The 25,305-nt window shown below is 38.5% G+C and overlaps 2 protein-coding genes across 3 annotated transcripts in view; one reads left to right on the forward strand and one right to left on the reverse strand.

Moving 5' to 3' along the window:
• LOC310722580 (GDP-L-fucose synthase-like) lies at positions 1 to 23,939 on the forward strand. 2 transcript variants are annotated; one of them, XM_083535161.1, is made up of 11 exons: positions 94 to 145; positions 6,594 to 6,712; positions 10,302 to 10,447; positions 11,345 to 11,459; positions 15,028 to 15,156; positions 15,975 to 16,048; positions 16,655 to 16,788; positions 19,093 to 19,224; positions 20,822 to 20,901; positions 21,646 to 21,745; positions 23,018 to 23,939. In XM_083535161.1, the coding sequence occupies exons 2-11, from the start codon at positions 6,683 to 6,685 to the stop codon at positions 23,071 to 23,073; spliced, it is 996 nt and encodes a 331-aa protein (XP_083391287.1). In that variant the 5' UTR covers positions 94 to 145; positions 6,594 to 6,682; the 3' UTR covers positions 23,074 to 23,939. The 2 variants fall into 2 exon arrangements, with proteins under 2 accessions (XP_083391286.1, XP_083391287.1); XM_083535160.1 differs by lacking the exon at positions 6,594 to 6,712 and having other exon boundaries at positions 1 to 145.
• Positions 1 to 25,305, reverse strand: part of tbc1d7 (TBC1 domain family, member 7) — a 207,511-nt gene that overhangs the window by 118,211 nt on the left and 63,995 nt on the right. The window lies entirely within an intron of this gene.

Below are 25,305 nucleotides of genomic sequence, written 5' to 3' on the forward strand. Positions count from 1 at the left end.
AAGCGAAGGTTAGTGCCATATGGCTTATCTCAAACGCCTACGAGGTGGATTTTATCAAACACGTGGCAACCCTGATCTCCGCGCATGAGCAGAGCAGGACGGTGGCTTTCATATGCGTTTGCGCTTCGTTTGGATCATCATACCGGTAAGTTCGACATCCATCATTTCTTGCCAGATCCGTTATTTATGATCATTCAGATCAATTCGCAGGACACACAGTGAGATAACACACACCTGATAATCCGGTGAAACATGGCGGTGTTTCTCTAAGGAGTTGAACTGCAGCACACGATATAAACCCTGATCTTGTTCAGCTTCTCAGTCCCTTTGTTGTGTTTCTATTCGCTTTTTATTTGTATTTGTTATTTTATATAAACTTATAAATGACAATGGTGACATGTCGACTTTCCGGTGCACGCACTGATGACGTGTTGCTCACGTGTTTCTTTTTTTTCTTTTCAAAATAAAAATGTGATGTAATCTAATTACATCTAATGATGTGGATTAGAGTGTGAAAGTATAAAAGGTGTTTTCATGTGTTTGTTGTGCGGAAATGTGTGTGTGTGTGTGTGTGTGTGTGTGTGTGTGTGTGTGTGTGTGTGTAGACCTGAATAACTGTCTCTAGCATTCTGAGTGTAACGGTACACCGAATTCACGTTTCGATACCTCGATTTTTAAGTCACGGTTCGGTTCAATTTCTACGGTTATGAGGAAGAAATGCAAAACATAAAATTTTATATTTTTTTTTAACACAGTTTATTATTAATATTAACATTTGTGAACATCAACAGTTTCCATTTTTAATTTTTTTTTATCAAAATGTCTGCTTTGTTTAATAATATATAGAATAATATTTTATAACATTTAATAAAAAAAAATCCAATGCAATACACATAATTAAATGGGAAAAAATATATTAAATAGTTTATATATATATATATATATATATATATATATATATATATATATATATTATATTTATTATTGTTTTTGTTTGTTATTTGTAATTTTCTAAAGATATGTCCCACGTAACTGTTCTTACTGGAATTTCAGTGTACTTTAAAAAATGTCTTTATTCCTTCCACCCTTCATTCATTCACTGAGAAGTTTTTGAAGCTGGACATAAAAACGCAAAAAAATCCATATTGCTATAGCGCTGTAATAGTTTTTATATCGCACTACAAATATTTCAGCGCGCTACAAAATCTTATATCAGGGACGGACTGAGTAGCCACAGTGACAGTTTGCTAACTTTAGCAACTAGCATTGTTGTGTATGTTTTCAAGTTTAATAATATTAATAATAATAATAAGAAGAAGAAGAAGAAGAAGAAAAAAAACAGTTAATCTGCGCGTCCACATGTAAAAAGGATATACCAATATACATACATACGTACGTGTGTGTGTGCATGTGTATGTATGTATGTATGTGTGTGTGTGTGTGTGTATATATATATATATATATCTTCTTCTTCTTCTTCTTTCGGCTGCTCCCATTAGGGGTTCGCCACAGCGGATCATCCGTCTCCACACCCCCCTGTCCTCTACATCTGCCTCTTTCACACCAACTCACTGCATGTCTTCCCTCACCACATCCATAAACCTCCTCCTTGGCCTTCCTCTTTTCCTCCTACCTGGTGGCTCCATCCTCAGCATTCTTCTACCAATATAATTCATGTCCCTCCTTTGCACATGTCCAAACCATCTCAATCTCGCCCCCCTCACCTTGTCACCAAAACATCCTACATGCGCTGTCCCTCTAATAAACTCATTTCTAATCTTGTCCATCCTCGTCACTCCCAACGAAAACCTCAACATCTTCAGCTCTGCCACCTCCAGCTCCATCTCCTGTCTTTTACTCAATGCCACTGTCTCTAATCCATACAACATCGCAGGTCTCACCACAGTCCTATAAACTTTCCCTTTCATTCTTGCAGATACCCTACTATCACAAATCACTCCTGTTACTCTTCTCCACCCACTCCACCCTGCCTGCACTCTCTTCTTTACTTCTCTAACACACTCTCCATTACTTTGCACTGTTGACCCCAGGTACCTGAACTCCTCCACCTTCTCCAGCTCTTCTCCCTGCAACCGCATCTTTCCACTCCCCTCCCTCTCATTCACACACATGTACTCTGTCTTACTCCTACTGAGTTTCATTCCCCTTCTCTCCAGCGCATATCTCCACCTTTCCAGGCTCTTCTCAACCTGCTCCATACTCTCACCACAAATCACAATATCATCCGCAAACATCATAGTCCAGGGAGACTCCTGTCTGACCTCGTCCGTCAACCTGTCCATCACCACTGCAAACAGGAAAGGGCTCAGGGCCGATCCTTGATGCAGTCCAACCTTCACTCTAAACCAGTCTGTCGTACCTACTGCACACTTCACTGCCGTCACACTGTCCTCATACATGTCCTGCAGCACCCTCACATACTTCTCTGACACACCAGACTTCCTCATACAATACCACAACTCCTCTCTTGGCACTCTGTCGTATGCTTTCTCTAAATACACAAATACACAATGCAGCTCCTTCTGTCCTTCTCTATACTTCTCCATCAACATCCTCAAAGCAAATAAGGCATCTGTGGTGCTCTTCCTCGGCATGAAACCATACTGTTGCTCACAGATGGTCACCTCTTCTCTCAGCCTGGCTTCCACTACTCTTTCCCATTACTTCATGGTGTGACTGATCAACTTAATTCCCCTGTAGTTATTGCAAGACTGCACATCTCCTTTATGCTTAAAGATCGGTACCAGCACACTTTTTCTCCATTCCTCAGGCATCTTCTCACCTTCCAAAATCCTGTTAAACAATCTGGTCAAAAACTCCACTGCCATCTCTCCTAAACATCTCCACGCTTCTACCGGTATGTCATCTGGTCCAACCGACTTTCCATTCTTCATCCTCTTAATTGCTGCTCTCACTTCCTCCTTACTAATCCTATCTACATCCTGCTTCACCAACTCCACATCCTCCAACCTTCTCTCTCTCTGATTTTCCTCATTCATCAGCTGCTCAAAATACTCCCTCCATCTTCTCAACACACTCTCCTCACTAGTCAACACATTTCTCTCTCCATCCTTTATTGCTCTAACTTGCAGTACATCCTTCCCAGCTCTGTCCCTCTGCCTGGCCAATCGGTATAAATCCTTTTCTCCTTCCTTAGTGTCCAACCTCTCATACAGCTCCTCATATGCCTTTTCCTTGGCTTTCGCCACATCCCTCTTTACCTGCTGTCGCATCTTCTTGTACTCCTGCCTACTTTTCTCATCACTCTGTCTATCCCACTTCTGTTTTGCCAACCTCTTTCTCCTTATGCTCTCCTGCACTTCCTCATTCCACCACCACGTCTCCTTGTCTTGCTTTCTATTTCCAGATGTCACACAAAGTACTTTTCTAGCTGCCTCCCTCATCACTCCTGCAGTAGTTGCCCAATCATCCAACACCTCTTCAACACCACCAAGCCCCTGTCTGACCTCTTCCCTGAACCTCACACTACACTCTTCCTCCTTCAGTTTCCACCGTCTTGTTTTTTTTTCAGTCCTCACTCTCCACCTCTTCTTCTTCGCCTTCAAAACCATCCTACAGACCACCATCCGATGCTGTCTAGCTACACTATCCCCTGCCAACACCTTACAGTCTCCAGTCTTCTTCAGGTTGCATCTCCTGCATAGCACATAGTCCACCTGTGTGCACCTTCCTCCACTCTTATACGTCACCCTATGATCCTCCTCCTTCTTAAAATAAGTGTTCACCACTGCCATTTCCATCCTTTTAGCAAAATCTACCACCATCTGCCCTTCCACATTCTTCTCCTTAAAACCATACCTACCATCACCTCCTCATCACCTCCTCATCACCTCTGTTCCCTTCACCTACATGCCCATTAAAGTCTGCCCCAATCACCAATCGTTCTTTCCTAGGTACACCATCTACCACTTCATCTAATTTACTCCAGAATTTTTCCTTTTCCTCCATCTCACAGCCAACTTGTGGAGCATAGGCACTGATGACATTTATCATCATCCCTTCAACTTCCACCTTCACGATCATCACACTATCAGAAACTCTCTTCACCTCCACTACACTCTTACTGTACTCTTTCTTCAGAATCACCCCTACACCATTTCTTGTGTATGTATATATATATATATATATATATATATATATATATATATATATATATATATATATATATATATATATATATATATACAGTGCCTTGCGAAAGTATTCGGCCCCCTTGAACTTTGCGACCTTTTGCCACATTTCAGGCTTCAAACATAAAGATATAAAACTGTAATTTTTTTGTGAAGAATCAACAACAAGTGGGACACAATCATGAAGTGGAACGAAATTTTTGGATATTTCAAACTTTTTTTACAAATAAAAAACTGAAAAATTGGGCGTGCAAAATTATTCAGCCCCCTTAAGTTAATACTTTGCCACCTTTTGCTGCGATTACAGCTGTAAGTCGCTTGGGGTATGTCTCTATCAGTTTTGCACATCGAAAGACTGAAAATTTTGCCCATTCCTCCTTGCAAAACAGTTTGAGCTCAGTGAGGTTGGATGGAGAGCATTTGTGAACAGCAGTTTTCAGTTCGATGCAGACTCCATCAGGTTTTCTTCCAGAATGGTCCTGTATTTGGCTCTATCCATCTTCCCATCAATTTTAACCATCTTCCCTGTCCCTGCTGAAGAAAAGCAGGCCCAAACCATGATGTTGCCACCACCATGTTTGACAGTGGGGATGGTGTGTTCAGGGTGATGAGCTGTGTTGCTTTTACGCCAAACATAACGTTTTGCATTGTTGCCAAAAAGTTCGATTTTGGTTTCATCTGACCAGAGCACCTTCTTCCACATGTTTGGTGTGTCTCCCAGGTGGCTTGTGGCAAACTTTAAACAACACTTTTTATGGATATCTTTAAGTAATGTCTTTCTTCTTGCCACTCTTCCATAAAGGCCAGATTTGTGCAGTATACGACTGATTGTTGTCCTATGGACATAGTCTCCCACCTCAGCTGTAGATCTATGCAGTTCATCCAGATTGATCATGGGCCTCTTGGCTGCATCTCTGATCAGTCTTCTCCTTGTATGAGCTGAAAGTTTAGAGGGACGGGCCAGGTCTTGGTAGATTTGTAGTGGTCTGATACTCCTTCCATTTCAATATTATCGCTTGCACAGTGATCCTTGGGATGTTTAAAGCTTGGGAAATCTTTTTATATCCAAATCCGGCTTTAAACTTCTCCACAACAGTATCTCGGACCTGCCTGGTGTGTTCCTTGTTCTTCATGATGCTCTCTGCGCTTTAAACAGACCTCTGAGACTATCACAGGGCAGGTGCATTTATACGGAGACTTGATTACACCCAGGTGGATTCTATTTATCATCAGCAGTTATTTAGGTCAACATTGGATCATTCAGAGATCCTCACTGAACTTCTGAAGAGAGTTTGCTGCACTGAAAGTAAAGGGGCTGAATAATTTTGCACGCCCAATTTTTCACTTTTTTATTTGTTAAAAAAGTTTGGAATATTCAATAAATTTCGTTCCACTTCATGATTGTGTCCCACTTGTTGTCGATTCTTCACAGAAAATTACAGTTTTTATCTTTATGTTTGAAGCCTGAAATGTGGCAAAAGGTTGCAAAGTTCAAGGGGGCCGAATACTTTCACAAGGCACTGTATATACATGTGTATATATAAATACACTGGGTTAACATTGGGGTGTATTTATGTAAGGAATTGTGACACTGTTCAATACAGTAAATGGTGTATATTCACACACACACACACACACCCAAACACACCCAAACACACCCAAACACACACACACACTATAAACTGATATATATCTCTATACTCTATATAAACACATGAACTGTTCTGTATGAAAAGTTTTATTTAAGCTCTTATATAAGAACACATACTAACTCTTCTATAGAAACTCATCCTGTATATGAACTGGAAATATATGAATGCATTTCTATCAGATTTGTAGTGTTTCGTTTGACTCAGCAATTTATGCCAAACCTACAGTATCAATGTCAGCAAACTGTGTGATTCCAGGAGGGTTTTTTTCTGATTACATTTGCAAAAAATTTGGATGTTACTTAGTCATGGCTGCAGACAAAAAGACTTCCAGAGCCATAGATAATATCCGGCGTACTTCAAGGGGACGTTCTGAGACCCTGATGAAGGAAATGAACATCGTTAGAAAAAATCTTTGGCGTTGTACGAGGTATTCTCGCCTGCCCAGGCGAGAAACAGTGAGCAAACCATGCAATTCCACCGGCACTTATAAAAGAAATCCTTGAACGAGTCTTAAACCGAATCCCGGAAATGGGACACACCTTTATAGATATCATCTTATTTCTCACAGGCTAGTGTCTCAGGTGACGCCCTGCTGCACTCATTCCACTCGAATTACGTTTTCAAAAAACGTTTCGTGCATTTTAATGGAGTCTCATCATCTTTAAAAAAAAGTTTTAACCTGCTCCTTATATATCTTGACCAATGTGTTATCAGGAAACGAATCCCTTACCAATGGATTCTTTTGTTGTAGTTTTTTCTTTGTATACAGTACAAGTAGGCTATAAAACAAAAGGGCCAGTAGGTGGCAGTTCCACACACACCTGAGCACACAGGTATGACGTGGCACATCAGTAATGTATGTGTGCTGATCAGAGGATACACGGCAAGGTAGGACTCCTTGGTGTTTGTGATTTTATACACTTCGATGCACTAAAATAAGGTTTAAATCAATCTTTTTCTGATATGATCTTCAAACACTGGAAAGACGTGATCATTTTACTGGGAAATCGACACGTTTTTGGATGAGATTTGCAAGATTGAAGGGTCGGATTCATCTGATGCAAATATTATTATAGGCTGATTGGTATCAGCGGTATTATTATTAATAAAACTGCAATTATTAGTCATTTTATACAATACAGTAATTCCTGTTAAGAAGATAAATGGATGTTATGGGTAACATGTACATCTGAAATGATTGTGTCAATTCTTTGGACATTGCAATAAATTGAAAACAAATATATGATCTAATAAAATAATATAAAAAAAAGATACTAAATCTCCAATATAGCGGCACTGTGGTCTGCCCCGGATGCAAAATGCACCTGTTTTTGTTTCAGAGTAGACGCAGATTTTGTTAGTATATCATTTAGTGACATTTATACGACTCGGATCTTCTTTCTAAAAAAGAAAATGGGGACACTCGACACCTTTATCACCTGTCCTCACCAAACTGTTACCACATAGTTGGAGGTACAATTGTATAAAACGTCTCTGGAGGCTATAGCATGAAGTTTTCCCTCCAGTTGATCTACGAGACTCAACTCTGTTCCAGCATGACAATGCTCCTGTGCACAAAGATACGCTTGGGATGGGTTGGAGTGGAAGATCTCCTGCTATTGAGCTCCTCAACCAGATTAAACACCTTTGGGATCAATTAGAATGATGATGGTACCACAGGCCTCCTCAACTACAACAGTACCTGACTTTACTAACACCCTTGTGGCTGAATGAGCACAAATCTCCACAGAATTTAGTGGAACATCTTCCTAGAAGAGTGGAGTTTAAGCACATGGGAACTGAATGTAATGATGTCCACAAACTTTCGCAAAGCTAAAAGCCATCAAAACCCTTTAACGGGATTTTTGCTTTTATATAAGTTTCTGTCTCGTTTCTATCGTTCCCTCGTCAATGGTCTTAGATTTTAGTGAAAGCTGGAACAGAGAGAACCAAAAAACAAAACTATTCCTTCTATAATATCAAATCTAGGAATACGTCTCGTTTTAAAAAAGAATCCCTAATATTAATAAACGATTGCTATAATTTATGCACGATTTTGGAGAACGTATTTGCCAATTGCGTTTATATACAAATCAGTATTGTATGTTTATTTGCTTGACTAATAAAAAAATCCTGCTCAGTCGTCACACAAATGAACAGAAAATAATACAAATACAGGAACAGGAAATACAAACGAATAGTTCATGAATAGTTCACCTCCCGAGTGTTTTATCAACGGGATTTTCCCAGTCATTTACACTATTTGGCAGACGGCCTTATCCAGAGTTTACTTTGATCTCATTCGAACTTCATTTTAAACCTTAGTTTGTTAGTTTTTTTTATCCTTATATTTTATCCCTTAAATGTATACTTTTCTTTATACTCAAACTAATTTTATTTATATTATTTTTAGATTTTTATGTCGGAACGGTCGTTAAAAAGCATTTCACTGGACTTTCTTGAAAGAAAAAGGGAGCTCATTAATCTGACTGCTTGTAATTATTAATGAAAATGTAGCCATGTGCTGTTATATCAAAAATCGATGATGCAACGCATCGTGATATCGAATCGAATCGAATCGAATCAAATCGTTGACGCAAGAATTCGAATCGGGAAACCAGTGAAGATTCACACCCCTACAACTGAGCAGGGCTTAAGGGCCTTGTTGAGGAGCCCAGGAGTGGTAGCTTGGTTGAGATTTGAGCCCTTCAGAGCCAAAGTCACCCACCAGACCCCATGTTATGGAAAAGATCTATCAGGAGAGAAATTCCCAAGTTAAAAGTATAAATTGTAAAAGCTCCAATTTGAGACCAGAAACCTACAGATGGAGTTACGATGGTTCGACTTACAATTTTACGATCTTACGATCGTACTTAATGAATTTATTATTAAATCAACTCTAACTAAGCGATATGATAGTCAAAATAGTACAAATATTTAACATTTACGATGTACGATGTTTTCCAGGCGCCCAAGTATGTCTCCTGCTTGTAGTGGAAAAAAAGAAGAGGAAAGCCATCAGTTTAGAGCAGAAAATAAAAATTATAAATCAGCATGAAGCAGGAAAGACTGATTTAGTCATAGTAACATCTTCGACTTACCATATTTTTGACTTACGATGGGGTCCTCGTAACGTATCTCCATCGTAAGTAGAGGAATACTGTGTTTGGGAATTATGAACAATTTTCCGTATCCAATATACAGTATGCGGCTGGCAGGTCAGGTGACAGATGAACAAAAGACTTCCTGCTCCTATATCTCGGAGGTCTCGGATAACTGTGTAAAATACCAAGCGGCTGCGTTATCAATTTACCCGCATCGTTTTTTTCTATACATTGTAAATGCGACAAACTATTTAAAAGATAAAAACACAAAAGAATTGGACACTGAATGGCTCCAAGAAAGAACTGTAAAGAGATGAGTCCAAATCCGATATAACAGAAGAGCTTAATTTTGAAGCAAGCTTGAAAGTCCAGGTGAAAAGGAAAACTGATCCAACATGGCTGCCATTCCATACTTCACCACCATGCAATTCCATCTACGGCCAATTGGAACCGACTTACAACAAGACAATGAGCTAAAAAGTACGTCCAAACTCTATAATCGTTATTTAGAGCGCCGTCTGATCTATCGTTATCTATCATGGAATGACCTGCACCGAACTCCTATTGAAATGCTCTGGGATGAACTGGATCACAAGAAATCTAGTGAAGTATTTTGTTTTGAAGGGTGTGTCAAGCTGTTATTCATGCTGAGGGATGAGTTTAACATCTTTACATTTATATGCATGTGTCTCAAAGACAATAAAAGACTGGGTGTTTCCAAACTTTCCACAGGCACTGTAATATCCTTACATTTAGCGAAGCGCATGTTTTTTTTCCCCGTTAAGTCAATACAGGATTCCTCAGTCATGGCACATGGTCCTGGTCCACCTTAGATGTTTGAGTTTAGTTTTTTTTTTTTTTTGCAAATGCCCAATTCTAGTTTAGCCGGAGTCGTTTGGTTATCAGAGTGTTATTACAAGCTATAAAATGTGAATTGTTTGCCTTTGGAGCCCCAGCAGCAACAAACTGGCACTGTTGAGCCATTTAAGCAAGGGCCTCAAACCGTTTCTGCTCCAGGCGTTTCGTATCATGGCTGACTCTATGCTTTAACCCCAAGTTCCTAACAAGCTGGGATTTGCAGGAAACTAAATTCACCTAAGGGCTTCTTTTACTTCTTTTGGTGTTTAACCCTTTCTTTGCATATCTTAGCTGGGGTAGAAGTACCAGGTCAGTCGTAATACGCCCCTGGAGCAAAGAGGGTTAATGGTTAAGAACCTTGTCTAAGGGTTTAAACGGTACCAATTTGGCTGTACTGGGACTTGACCTCATAACCTTCCGATCGGCAACCAAGAGCCTGTTTAGTACCCTGTTATTCTTCCTTTAATTCCAATGGGAATCTGTTTAACCTCTTTTTTTTTTTTTTTTTATGTTAGATGGACAGAGACACTGGGAAGATGCGTGTAATGGTGACAGGTGGCAGTGGTTTGGTGGGCAAAGCCATCCAGCAGGTGTTACAGGAGGAAGAAGGAAGAGAAGGAGAAGAATGGGTCTTTCTTTCATCCAAAGACGCCAACCTATTGTAAGCACCTTTTTTTTTTGTTTGTTTCAATTCCGAACCTAGCCATAGTTGTATCAGGATGATTTACTTAGAGTTGAAACAACAGGACATCCGGCTCTTTTGTGTATCCAAAGAACATTTCCAGTCAGCGTTACAATCATGACAACCGGTGGATGCACCAGGAATGTCGGATGTTTTACGAGTATTAAACTCGGAATTGCAAGAAACTGGCAAAAACGGGCTTCCATAGGATTCGAGCCGAAGAAAGCGACAGAATGGTTTCAACGTTTGTAATCATTTTAAACTAAAACAGGAAAAATACCGTAAAAGTGCGTTTACTTAAAAAAAAAAAAAAAAAAAAAAAAAGTTTGCGGAACCGGGAATTTTTTTAAATTTAGGATTGTTTTTATTTACATATTTGTATTTAAATTTTTATGTAATGTGCCAATTACATGCATTAAATGTGGTTTAGTTTTCACAGATTTCAGCAATAAAATTTTACATTTTTCTAAAAATGAAAACTTGTTCATTTTAAGAGATGCGTATTTTCTCTTGTATTTGTAGTATAGCTCTTTAATAAAGGAAAAGTACTTATTTTTCGGTTACTCAATGGAATAATCAGTAGAACACTCGGGTTACTAAAATAATAGTAATAATAGCTACAGCCCTATTTTTCAGGTAGTTCATTTAAGTCCTTTTCCAACACAAAATAATCCAAAGTACAGGTCTTTGGATCATAGTTCACCCTGAGCTAAAATGTATTTGCATCTGGGTAAACATAAGTAAATGATAAGGGCTTTTTTAGTAAGCCTATCCAAGGTTTAAGTAGTGTATTCGTATTCGTATACCCTATATAGAGAAATTTGTCATATATTTTATAATATACTTTGGCTAAAATCAGTTTTATTCCTGGTTTAGGGATGTAGCTGAGACAAGAGCTGTGTTCCAGAAGCATCGTCCAACGCATGTCATTCATCTGGCAGCCTTGGTGGGCGGCCTCTTTAAAAACATGAGGGAGAACCTTAGCTTTTGGGTAAGACACACACACACACACACACACACACACACACACACACAAACAAGATCTCACTATTTTTACTTAATTAGTTCATTTACTTAATTTACAAGGCAGCGAATTAATACCAAGTCTTCGCCTAAACCTCAAACGTCATGCATGATTGATGATTGGCATGATTGATGATTGGAACATTTGGGTGGTTGATCTTTTTCTGCTACGTCAGCCATGGTGTTTGAGGTAGTTGTAAAAGAAAATGATCAGTATTTAGTATTAAGAATGTGCTCTATGAACCTTCCTGGTTTTAGCAGGAATTAAGCATAAAGTTCGCCGTTTGGACGCGGAGATCCAGGAGTTGACACGCTTCAGAAAGAAGACTTCCAGGACAGGAACGCTGTGCACTAAGAGTGCGCTGGCTTGTGCAACCCTGATGGCTGGGTTTAAATATAATCTCTAACCTTTTTATTTATATATGTATATATGTTATTTATGTTTTCAGTGCTTTTATATTTGCATTATTTTACTTAAATGTGTATATTAATTCAACTCTAACTAAGTTTAATGAAAGGTCATCTTTATCAGCTCTTTTGATTCCTTGGCCATGACTTTACTTTACATTACTAAGGCTACACTGTAAAATAATAAGTTTCAATAATGTTTTTTCTTATTACTTTAAATTTAATAGGTTTAAGATTGTAAATAAATTATAAATCACTCGGAGACTCGCTGACTAAAATCAAACCGGACTTTCAATAATTTGTTCAGTAATTTATTTACTGTAACATACTGACCCTCTATCTTGGATAATTACATTTTTTTGCCTACAATGTACACTAAAATTGGTGTAAAATGTATTTTTGTATTTTTAAAGTCGATCCTAAATATCGCTATTTTTGATACTTGGCACAGTATCAAAAGGATCGATTCTAAAATAGAAGTATCGATCTAACAATCGAGTTTAGAATATTTTATTAATAGTAAGTCGCCGTATAGTATAGAAATATTAATAACACTTAAATAGAAACATCAGTGGGGACTATATCTTCTTTTGCTGCACCACCGCTTAGCATGACAGCGTTCGCACACTCAGCGCAGGTTTAAAAGTGCATGGGATCCGAGTGCATGGCTGCGATCATGACTGGAAGAAAAAGAAGCATAATCTGGAGTTACTTCACTCTATTTAACAGTGATGAAGCTTCATTTGACAAAAATATAATAATAATAATTGCCACTATTAGCAATATATCAAGTATTTGAACTTAAAATTTTGTTTTAACAGTTAAATTGTATAATATTTTTTTCATTAGCCTACGTCTATTTCTGTTACCTTGTATATGGTGGGTATTTTGAATAAAATCATTTATATATTATTTATAAATGATTACAATTGATTTATACAATTCAATTCATTTTTATTTGTATAGCGCTTTTAACAATAACCATTGTCTCAAAGCAGCTTAACACAGATAATGTGGTGATTAAAAGTAAATATGTTCTTTATAAGTGTAAGTTTGTCCCTAATGAACGACTGTGGTGAAGGAAAATCTCCCTGAGACGGCATAAGGAAGAAACCTTGAGAGGAACCAGACTCAAGAGGGAACCCATCCTCATCTGGGTTGCACCGAATGTCCATTTATTGCAGATAAACGATGTTGCGTTGTGCAGTGATGGTAATCAGAAGCAAACTGTAGTCCTGAGTCAGTGTAGGAGACTGTTGACATTAACTACAGTCCAATCCATCCTCAAAGCTCCCGTTCTTACCTCGGAATTTTATGGAACCACGCAAGGTGTTGATGAGAAACCGTCCCAAGCTGCACAGAGTGGCCTCCAGTCAAAGAGAACACTATCCAGAGGCAGGCCTGGATGAGGTGGGAAGAGGGGTAGGAACAGTGGTCACTGGAACCTCAGAAAGCATGTTTAACTCGACCGAGAGATTATTTTAAGTCATGTCTACTGCAGTTTATTTAATATTAATAATGATGGCTATCAAAATACACTATAAAATCACTCATTGGGAAATTTCATAGGGGTTTTGTTATCGAACTAGTAAACTAGTGTATAGGTTTGTTAGGGTTATAGAGGCCGTTCTTCCAAGCCCGAAGCCCGAGGCAATTACTGGTTCTGCATATAGCTTGCGCCGGCCTTCGAGTAGGTTATGAGTATTAACTTGGTGATGAGGATGGATTTGCACTGTAACTAATATCAGTGGTCTGTAACAATAGTTTAAGTTTGCATGAACAGTTCTGCTTTTCAGTCTCAATCACGGAACAATACACAACAATGATGGAACTGTAATAAATAGGCATTTGGTGTCACCCAGATGAGGATGGGTTCCTTTTTTGAGGCTGGTTCCTCTTAAGGTTTCTTCCTCATGCAGTCTAAGGAAGTTTTTTCTTTCCACCGCCATCACTGGGCTCATTAGGGATAGATTTATAGGCACTAAATCTACACGTTCCAACTTTATAACCTCTGTAGCTCTTTAAAGCAGCTTTGGGATAATGTCCATTGTCATTCAGCGCTATACAAATAAAGCTGAATTGGATGAGATGATGACCCTTGGGAATCAATTGATCAAAAAAACGATCATCTGGAATAAAACCTACCCGCCGAAAGGTTTACTTTTAACATTGGTTTTTTGTACCGTGGGAAAAATTCACCTTTGGAATCAGATTATGATGTAAATGATTAGACCTAAACAATGTCTAGGGAAACTCCCTCCCTCCCTCCCTTTTCTTTTTTTTTTTTGTTTTTTTTTTGTTTTTTTTTTGTTTTTGTTTTTTTGTTCAAAGGGACCAGCCGATATCATATCAACCACAAACACGTTTTACTGTCTGTGTATTCACAGCATTTGCATACTGTCAGCTGTTGTTTCAGGATTTTCTTATAATTTAAGGTTATGAGCATTTGAAATATAAAATCCTGCAAAAAATGAAATAATTACCGATACATTCAACGTTTTCTAAACACATGGTCCCCTTACTTGGAGCTCCCAAAGCTTACCTTCTTTGCAAAAAGTAAAAATTCCACTGCATCTATAAAAAAAAATAAAACACGAAGAGCATCTGTAAGTGCAGACAGTCCTTTTAATGCAAAGTACAAACGAAAACACGAGTAACAACGAAACAGGAACATGAAAAAAACCAGGCGAAGTCTGTGGAAAAACAGCAACCTTAAAATCCAGATGTGAGAAAAAGAGTGCTGTGAAAGATCATAACAACATATGAGTAATTATTGGCATGCGACATTTGTGCGATGGTGCCTTATTATGAAAAGATATTCCTGTCAGATTAGGTTCAACAGAGCACACATAAATTAATGAATGACATTCGGTGACACCTTATGAAGTCTCAGGGAGTTTTCCCCTGCCACAATTGCTTCCTGCTCTGCCATCGCCTCGCTCGTATAAGTTTGTTCGTTATAACCAAGTTTATCCCTTGAGACAATGTCTATTTTTAAATGCGCTATAAAAATGAATTGAATAATCCGTGTGCCTGGCTTGAAGAAAAAAAAAAAAAGTAGACATTTCCATTAGAAATAGCATACAAAAGCGAGTTTGAAATGTTCACCAGTGGCATTGTCTTTTCAGCGAAGCAACATCTACATCAATGACAACGTGCTGCAGACGGCCCACGAGTTCGGCGTGCAAAAAGTCGTGTCCTGCCTGTCCACCTGCATCTTCCCACAGAATACCACGTACCCCATCGATGAGACTATGGTTTGTACTTTGGAATTATTTTTGCAGCATGTATTTATTGAATGTTGAGAGAAGTTTTGAAGCACCTCGTCTTTTATGGGTTTTCTGACCTTTTGTTTTTAAAGACAAAAACACACAAGAATTAAACAGCGAATGATTTGGTGAAAATTTGGTCATTTTGGAAAATTCTACGTTTTTGGCTAAGACGGAAGAACTTGTGTAAGACATCCAGTCACCCACACCCACAGTCAAACATGGAGGTGGAAGCTTAATGGTTTGGAGTTGTTATGAAGCAGGGAAGTTTGGAGACGTATTCTAGAAAGGAATACTGAACCAACATGACTAGCATTCCATACTTCAACACCATGCAATTCCCCCATTTCTCCTTACAACAATGCAATGAGCCGGAGCGTACGTCCGCTCTGCAAGTGTTATATCGAGAGCTATATATCATGGAACGGCCTGCCCAGTCAAATCCAATCAAACTTCTCTGGGATGAACTGAATCATAGAAAGAAATCTAGTGAAGAACACCTTTGGCAAGTTTTACAAGAGTCCTGGCAAAGTATTTCAGCTAAACGTTTGGAGAAACCAACTTCCCGGATGCCAAGAATGTGCTCTTATTAATGCTAATTTATATATTTGTTCAGTCAAAAGATCTTAATTGCATTAAAAGACCTAGTTTGTTGCATAGAAACCAAACAAACATGCACGTGTCTCACGAAAAAAAAAAAAACACGTTTTCTGAAGGAATGTTTTTTGTTTTTTCCAGGAAATGAATTAACTTTGTGTTGTTTTTGAGATTTAACTTAATCCAAACGTATTTTTTTCTCTAATCAGGTCCACAATGGTCCTCCTCATGATTCTAACTTTGGTTATTCTTATGCTAAACGAATGATTGACGTCCACAACCGGTGAGTGTTTAGATGTTGTTGTTGTAACCGTGTGCGTATACGGTATGTTAAATCTGTAACTTTTATGTCAGATTTTTGACAGGATTTCTAACAATTTACAATAACTAGACCAAATTTGCAGAGGCACAGTTCCCTGATCTTGACAGCTCGGGCAAATGGTTTACAATCACTCTTCAGTACAGCTTTCAAAGTTTGCTTATGGTCATTATCTTGCTGGATTTTGCACCAGTTTGAGTTCCCTTGTAGTATAAAACAGAATAAATATTTTGGGATCGCCATATATTTAGTGCTATCCATGTCTGCCCAGGTTCCTAGTTCCTACTGATGAATAACATCCCCACAGCAGGATCTACAGCATAACAGCGTATCCAACAGTGTTGGATTTTGCCACCTAAAGGCCAAAAAGTTTCGTGATGGTCTCAACAGACTACATTTTAAAAGTCGAGTCTCTAAAATAGTTCATTTTTCAATTCGTTAAAGCACAGAGAGTTCACCTTTTCTAGAGCCTGTAGACTATTCGTGTCCGTTCTTGATCTGATGATGCCTGGAAAACTTGTAGATTTTTTGATTATATAATTCAACATAATTCCTGTGTGTTTTGTACAGGGCGTATTTCGAGCAGTCTGGACGACTGTACACCGCTGTAATCCCTACAAACGTCTTCGGTCCCCACGATAACTTCAACATAGAGGACGGCCATGTTCTTCCAGGACTTATACACAAGACCTACATAGCAGAAAGTAAGATTCAATTGACAATACACCGGCGTGTCATCCTGAAGCCAACATGAAACCACAAATGACTGGTTTGAATAGTTGTAGCAGTGGTTTTCTTTCCATGCCAACAGCAACTCATTTTGTATTTGTGGGTGAACACATGTTGACGCAGTATGTTCCTGGAAGGTATTGAGTCACTTGCCCCCTTTGGACATTTTAGACATCTTTGTATCTTGTTTAGCTCAGAGGATTAATGCAGTTTATTTAGTATAAACAGGTACAACCGGGTAAAGAACTGGCAATGTAACGTTTTAACACAAAGTAATGCTTGTTTGTTATTTTTACTAAACTGTTTTCTTGTAAGACAGTTGCCAGGCTAGTTTGTCTTGGTGCTTACTAAGAATACAATGACGAAACCAGAATTTGAAGAATTGTAGCTATAACCTTGTAGCTATAAAATGAACATTTGTTTTCCTACCACTGATAGGACGTATCAACTCATTCCATTAATCAACCAACCATATCCTCTATAAACAGACCCCCAACACAGCTATTAATATGCGTACAATAAAAGCAGCAGTATCACTATGATCCCTGGGCACAACAAATTTCTTATTGCCTTTTATTCTTTTTTCCAACAATAGTCACATGCATGTTCGGTCCCCTGGTGGTCTAGTGGTTAAGATGCAGCGCTCTCACCGCTGCGACCCGGGTTCGATCCCCGGTCAGGGAACCATCCCCAGCCACTCTCAGTGCCGGTCCCAAGCCCGGATAAATTGGGGAGGGTTGCGTTAGGAAGGGCATTCAGCGTAAAAACGTGCCAAATCAAACGTGCGGAGGATCTGCTGTGGCGACCCCTAACGGGAGAAGCCGAAAGAAAGAAAGTCACATGCATGTTCATTTTTTTATGCAACAAACTAGGTTAATTAATTGCATGAAGATTTACTTTGACCAAACAATATATAAATGCACTTCATTTTCATTGAAAAATCCCCCCATAGCAAAAATAACAGCTTTACTCACTTATGGTGATTTTTCAAACATTCACCTGAAATACTTCTTGTAATTGTTTTAGGTGACTGGGCAGGTCTTTCCAGGCCAGATAACACAGTGTTTGCTCTCTAAATAACGCTTACAGAGCTTAGACGTACTTTCCGCCATCCACATGGAATTGTGCATGGTGTTGAAGTGTGGAATATTAGCTATGTTTCTTCTGTATTTCGAAGACGTCAACCTACAATATAGCACTGAAATCCGGACGGACGGACGGACGGACGGACGGACGGACGGACGGACGGACGGACGGACGGACGGAGAGAGAGAGAGAGAGAGAGAGAGAGAGAGAGAGAGAGAGAGAGAGAGAGAGAGAGAGAGAGAGAGAGAGAGAGAGATAGATAGATAGATAGATGAAAGAAAATATAGAAATCTGAATAAACAAGTCTACTATATATATATATACATACAGTGAGGAAAATAAGTATTTGAACACCCTGCTATTTTGCAAGTTCTCCCACTTAGAAATCATGGAGGGGTCTGAAATTGTCATCGTAGGTGCATGTCCACTGTGAGAGACATAATCTAAAAAAAAAAATCCAGAAATCACAATATATGATTTTTTAACTATTTATTTGTATGATGCAGCTGCAAATAAGTATTTGAACACCTGAGAAAGTCAATGTTAATATTTGGTACAGTAGCCTTTGTTTGCAATTACAGAGGTCAAACGTTTCCTGTAGTTATATACACATATATACATGAATATGAAATGTTGGGCAGAATGTACACTAAGGATATAAAGATACATATAGATAAAATAGTGCAGATGTAATGAGGGGTAAAAAAGATATACTGTGTAATATGTAGAATTGTACAGAGGTTATATACAGTGTTTCTGCCAGAACAGTCCTTTTTAATGTAAAAAAAAAATTTTTTTAACAGTTTCATTTGCAGATTTTAATGATGGTTAGAGCAAAGCCAAGGTTATGCCGAAGGGCATGCGATTTCTTTTTTTTTTTTTTTTTTTCTTTTTTGTTTCTCTTCCAGGACCTCGAAGATTCATGTTTCATTGTTAATCACTTTAAATAGGCTTTAAAGAAAACCACACCCTGAAACAACATCTTGCATCTAAGATCCTGGTCCGGGTGTAATTCAGAAATTTCAAAAAAAAAAATTTTTACATTTTGGGTTAAATGCTAACTGCATTTTATTGTCTCCGTCCTTGAACTCTGCAGTATATCGATCTGTAAAATCCTTCTATATTATAATTTTTTTTAAATATAAAAAATGTTGTGCATATTTGCATATTTAACCGTATGTTTTGTGTTGTAGGGGAAGGGACAGCGCTGCAGGTCTGGGGTTCTGGCCGTGCACTACGGCAGTTTATTTATTCCCTCGATTTGGCTCGACTCTTTCTGTGGGTACTCCGAGAATATAATGAGGTCGAACCAATCATATTGTCAGGTAAACACTTTATCTATCCATGATATTTTGTATTCTTGCCTCAGCACACTCTTACAATGGATTTTAAACAAAACTACAGCTATTCTTAAGGTAGTCTTTCCATTTCCACAGGCGGCAAAAGTAAAACCGTTCTTTTTTTTGTATTTTGAGGCAAATCTTTGGCAGTGAGTGACTGCCTGAAGTCTGGAACCCACAGACATCACCAAGTTTGCTCACTTGGGATATTTATGTTTGCCAGGTTTTTACTGCAGATACCTTAAGTACACCTCTGTACTATGATGTGCATAGTTTTTTGTCAGATTAGCAGGAAGTTAATCTGTATGCACTTCACATTTCATCCTGTTACTTCCAATAGCAGTTATATTAACATTAAACACCAATGACCAGGTTTCACACTCTGCTGTACATGTCCATGCAATAAAATGATGTGGTGTGCTTTGGCTCATAAGCCTTTCCTTTCACAATCCTGAATTATGATATTAGTTCATCTTAGATTGTATCTGTTCAAAACATCTTAAATTGGGATTTAAACAGATTTTCTAGCAGCCTCATCTAACCTGTTTTTACAGGTGTTATCATTTGTATGTATCTTCAGTTACTCACACTGTATTTACATGATGGCGTGTCTTGTTTGTAGACCTGTAGACATTGTAGACAATGTTACACCTACGTCCTCCAAATACTTGACTTGGCTTGATGTCATGAACGGATTATTTCAGCATCAAGAAATTTTTTTTGCAGTCATCTACTTTAGTTGTCTTCTGTGAAATTCCAGGCGATGGAGGTCTAATTCGAGACCAACTCAACTGCATTCTGAGAGTTCCCTTTGAGTAGCTGCCAAATGCAGAAACACTTGAATCACCTCCAGACCTTGTATCTCCTTCAGTTGTTATAAAATGAGGCAGAAACAAGAAAAATCCTGGCTATTTAACATCTTCTCAGTCAGATGAGCCTGTGAAAATTATTGTAAACAGTACGAGGTACCAGATACGAGGTGGTATTAACAAGTTTCAAAACTAGCCCTGTTTACAAGACTTTATTTCTAAAGCAAAACAGCGCTTCCAGCGTTCCAGCCATTGCTGGAATTTCGACGTGTGTCAAGCACCTTTTGCGATTCGCACTGGATCTCCACAAGGGTGTCACGCTGGATCCTCAACTTCGGGAAAAGGGCGAAGCCTGCAGGAGCCAAATGTGGCAAGTAGGGTGGATTCAGAAGTGGGACCATGTAGATTGTTTTCCAACGATCATCATGCACAAGTTGCTGAATGATTGAAATCTTCCACTCATTGCAGCATCGCTGTATGTCATGTGGCAGATTTGTCCAGTTTCACGCAGAATTTCACATTTTCTCTTTGTTCTAACCTGCTGCCTATGACGAAATTGCAGATGTGGTAACACACGTGGCCAGAATAGCACCAGTTAGTCTTGAAACTTTTTGACACCACCTGGTAACAATGTGCCAATTTGTCCTATAATGTTTTTAATTTATTCCAATGTATTTTCCATATATTTTCTATGAATTGCCAAGTGATTGTGAAACTGTAATTCTTCTCGCTTTCTCTCTCTCTCTCTCTCTCTCTCTTACATAAACATCCAGTTGGCCCGGAGGATGAAGTGTCTATCAAGGAAGCTGCAGAGGCAGTAGTTAAAGCTTTCGAGTTTAAAGGAAAAGTGATTGTATCCTTTTTCTTTATTAATATTTTTTTTTACAGATTTGATTGTGCATGTGCAAAGTGCACCTAGTGGTAAAAAAACATAACTGCAAGTGAAATCTTAATTTCATGCAGATGGACCGCTAATATATTACATTACATTCATAGGGAAAAATTCCTGAGTTTGTATCCCAACACATGAGATATGAGATAGAGGACAGACAGCAGACAACCAGTGTCATGAAACGTACGTCTAATAGTGCTGAATGTTTATGTCGGGTGTGTGATTATATTCTATTATATTCGAAGGGTTCTGAAGCACAGTTTTCGAACACATGACTGGAATTCCTGGGGAAATCCCTAAACCTGGGGTGTAAGGATACGGACATGACGATCTGCGAGGCGTCAGATTTCTCTATTAATTTTCTATGAGGGACAAAATGTCGCCATTTTTTCTTGAATTCAAAGCAATTTTCTAGCATTTCCTGAACGTAGGGTGTATGGGCATGACCTACTCAGTACCAGGTATAAGTTGATATGGAATGTGGGTATGTCTGCTGTTCAATGGTTCATGAACACACACCCTTGGGTGGGGGCCAAATAGATCTGGTTGGTTAGCTTTATGTGATTCGATATTCTGCTCAACCATAACTTTTTGATCAGCTGCTCATGTTTTACCACCAAGTCAAGTTAGAGAACAAAAAGCTCATATTTTTTCAGTATTGACCCGAGTTATCCTGTCGTGCTAGCCTTGACCTTCTCTGTTCAGTACGATACAAGTAAAGCAGACGGGCAGTTCAAGAAAACAGCCAGCAACACAAAACTCCGCAAGTACCTTCCCGACTTCACCTTCACTCCTTTCCACAAAGGTAAAGACAACATACATCTGTATTCTTTCCAGGAGTGTTCTGTACATAAGCTCTGTATCAGCACCTGCTTTGTACACAAACCATGTACCTAAGTAGCGATTCACTTAGTAAAATATCACTAAAGTAAAAGTGTCCCTTTTTAGAAATGAGTTTATTAGAAGGACAGCGCATGTAGGACGTTTTGGAGACAAGGTGAGGGAGGTGAGATTGAGATGGTTTGGACATGTGCAGAGGAGGGACATGGGGTATATCAGTAGAAGAATGCTGAGGATGGAGCCCCCAGGCAGGAGGAAAAGAGGAAGACCAAGGAGGAGGTTTATGGATGTGGTGAGGGAAGACATGCAGGTAGTTGGGTTGAAAGAGGCAGATGTAGAGGACAGGGGGGGGGGGGGGGTATGGAGATGGATGATCTGCTGTGGGACCCCCTAATGGGAGATGAAAGAAGAAGAAGAAAAAGTTCCTTCAAATTTTCACTTGAGTAAAAGTACAAAAGTATTTGCCTTCAAATGTACTTAAGTATCCAAAGTACTATGATTTATTATGGCTTTAATGTTCTTATAATGTTTATCTACAATTATCTATTGATAAAATGATATGAATAGTTAATTAATTACCTTTCTATGAATTATTAGTCAAACACTGATTGATATCCATTAAAATGATCATGAGCCCGAAGCGTTTTTTTTTTAAAAAACTAAAAAAAAAAAACTAAAAAAAAAAAACGTGTAAATGAGGTCACGTGTGTTGTAGCGAGTTCGAGTCTGGAGTTTCTTCATCATTTATTCCTCACTAAATGTTCTGCTTGCTGTTGAACTGACACTCAACTGAATGTCGGTGATGAGTAGGTGCTACCAAGCGCCAATTAAAACAAGTTCAAAACGAGCGCTCGAACCTGATTGGTGGATCGCTGCGTGTTAAGTTTTAATCCGCATAAATAAAAAGGAACGACTGATTTCCCAAAATGTAGTGGAGTAAAAAAAGTACAATATTTTACTTTGGAACGTATAGAAATTAAGTAAAAGAAATAACGATCCTATTTTGAAAATATACGAAGTAGAAAGTACAGATATTTGTGTAAAGAAAATTCAAAAGTTGTCCAAAAAAATAAATAGTAAAGTACTGATACCAGAAAAATCTACTCAAGTACACTAACGAATTATTTGTACTTAGTTACTTCCCAACTTTGCCCACCACTGATGAAATTCTGTAGATCATGCAAACACACACAGCTCATGCGGATGGATATTTACAGCCTCTCCTTTCTTTCCTCAGCCATCAAAGAGACCTGTGATTGGTTTGTTGCCAATTACGACATCGCTCGCAAGTGAGGACCGCCGAAGAACGCCACCTCTTCATGTAGGAATCTGGATCACAAATGTTAGACCAACTGCACTATTGTAGAACTTGTATCGAGAAATTATTTTTATTTATAGAACAATGTAACTCTGGTAAAATTCTAAATGGATTAGTGGGGACTTGACAATGAGGTTACTGGAAAAAAATCGACGACAGGGAGACGGTGACTGGTTAGACGTGTGTTAATTCAAATGGCGTATAAATCCCCCCTGTTGTTGCCAAGAAATATCTATGAATGAATACAACCATTAGAAACCTTTCCTTATCATCCTGAAGATTGTTACAAAGCGCTGACATCGGAGACTCCTTCCAGCAATGCGAAATAAACATTTTTTTATGAAGAAATATCCATCGTATAAACTCTCACAACAATGAGCTCGAATCAAAGACGTGAACCTACAGCTATCCGATCGGATTCAAGAATCCGACGTCACTGTGGCACGTCGTTACGTTTAAGTGCAGTGCTATAATTTTTTTTAAAAAGGGGTAGGGATTCATATATAACAAACAATGAGGAGGCAGAAATCGGGACATTGTGCATCCTCTCTAGGCCCTGGTTCATCATTTGTGGCATTAGAAAATATTAATGCTATGTTTTAACATTAAAAATATGAGGTGGCATCAAAAAGTTTCGAGAGTAGTTTTGTAACCCGCCAACAGGTGGCAGCACAAGGCTGCACGCACAGTCACACGGAGCACCGTCCTTCATAAGTCATAATGCGATGTGTGTGTGAGCGTAGATCAATAAAATCCTCATAAACAGAGCTAGTCTCGAAACTTTTTGATACCACCTTGTATACTAAGGTCCTTTGTAAAATAAATAAATTGGTGAGCATTATTTTGAGGTTTAGTCGATTCTTTAAAATCTGACCTTCTTGGTAAATGTTGGATCAGACAATCTTTTCTTTGCTGGGAATTTTATGATGCTTTACTTAGTGTCTGTTAGAGTTCATTTACCAGACTTTTTTTTTTACTAACTGATATGTTTCAGGGTAAATATTATATGATGATATATGATGAGGTCTGATGAGCCAGGTCTTTTTTTTTTGTTGTTTGTTTTTTGACCAAATTAATCTTTTTTTGGGGATTTTTTTTGTGGAATGTTAACATTCAAATGTGATTTTACAGATTGTAGATTAAATCTGTATATACAAAAGATGGGTTTAAAGGTCTGTTTTATTATTGAAATATTTTTTTACATTTTAAAACCTCTGTTAATTGTTAACAGGAGGAGTAGTAGCATGGTATGGTCTCACAGTCTTACTGACAGTTCCCAAGCTTTATGTGTGAAAAAAAACGTGTTTCCTGGAGCCTAAAGCTGGTAAGAAGGTAGATATTAGAAGTATCTGTGTCCTGGCCTTGGATTAGCAACCTGACTAGGATACTTCAAGAAAGAGCCTTTGTGTAAATAAGAGGAGTTAGGAAATTAAAATGCGATGGGGCCTGCAGAAGACATTAAGTCACGGAAGAAGAAGAAAACCCCGATGTGATCAGGCAGAATCATACGGGGAATGAATTATTGAAAATAACAATGAGATCATTGGGTTTTTTTATGTCTCAGAAATGCAGCACGGCCCAAAAACCATCGTGAAACAGGAAACAAATGAGCGTTATTTTTCCACAGATATATAACATATAAAAAAAAAGCATTATTCTTATCATAAAATTAATTTTTTTAAAATTGCTATTAAAATCAAAACAATTACTTACTTATGAATACGAATATGGGTAATGGGTGAATCCAACAATTAATTACGCTAAACACGATACTGAATCATGTGCATGGGCTAAACGAAATATATATGAACATTCATTAATAAATATTAGATCATTCAAACATTTAAGGCATTTAAATATAATATGCAGCAGCTGCCTCATGTGTAAAAACAAACAACAAGAGGCATCAGTGTGTCACCACTTGAGGCCGCTCTCGTAATGACAGCGGACCGAGAGCCGGAAAAACTATTTGTATGGATTATTGCCATAGTTCCAGAAATCAATTATCGGTGCCTCGACCTAATAGAGTTATTAGGGCACTAATAGAGTTATTGACTCTGTACGGAGTGACGTGGGACCGCCTTCCCGTGGGCTTACCACCTGCAGGAGGGACCGTAAGGGACGGTGCTGTGAGGATTGGGCAGCAGTCGAAGGCGGGCGTCTGTTCCTTATCCGGATTTAAGTCTCCTTTACAGCTGTTTCTGCAT

This window comes from Silurus aristotelis (genome assembly GCF_946808225.1).
Source record: "Silurus aristotelis genome assembly, chromosome: 29".
NCBI lineage: Eukaryota > Metazoa > Chordata > Actinopteri > Siluriformes > Siluridae > Silurus > Silurus aristotelis.

Bases quoted from the DNA above. Each gene is read 5' to 3' on its own strand.
- LOC310722580 (XM_083535160.1), top strand. From the start codon at position 113: ATGCGTTTGCGCTTCGTTTGGATCATCATACCG. The intron at 11,460-15,027 runs GTAAGACACACA...TTGTCTTTTCAG, and splicing joins GGGAGAACCTTAGCTTTTGG to CGAAGCAACATCTACATCAA. The intron at 16,789-19,092 runs GTAAGATTCAAT...TTTGTGTTGTAG, and splicing joins CAAGACCTACATAGCAGAAA to GGGAAGGGACAGCGCTGCAG.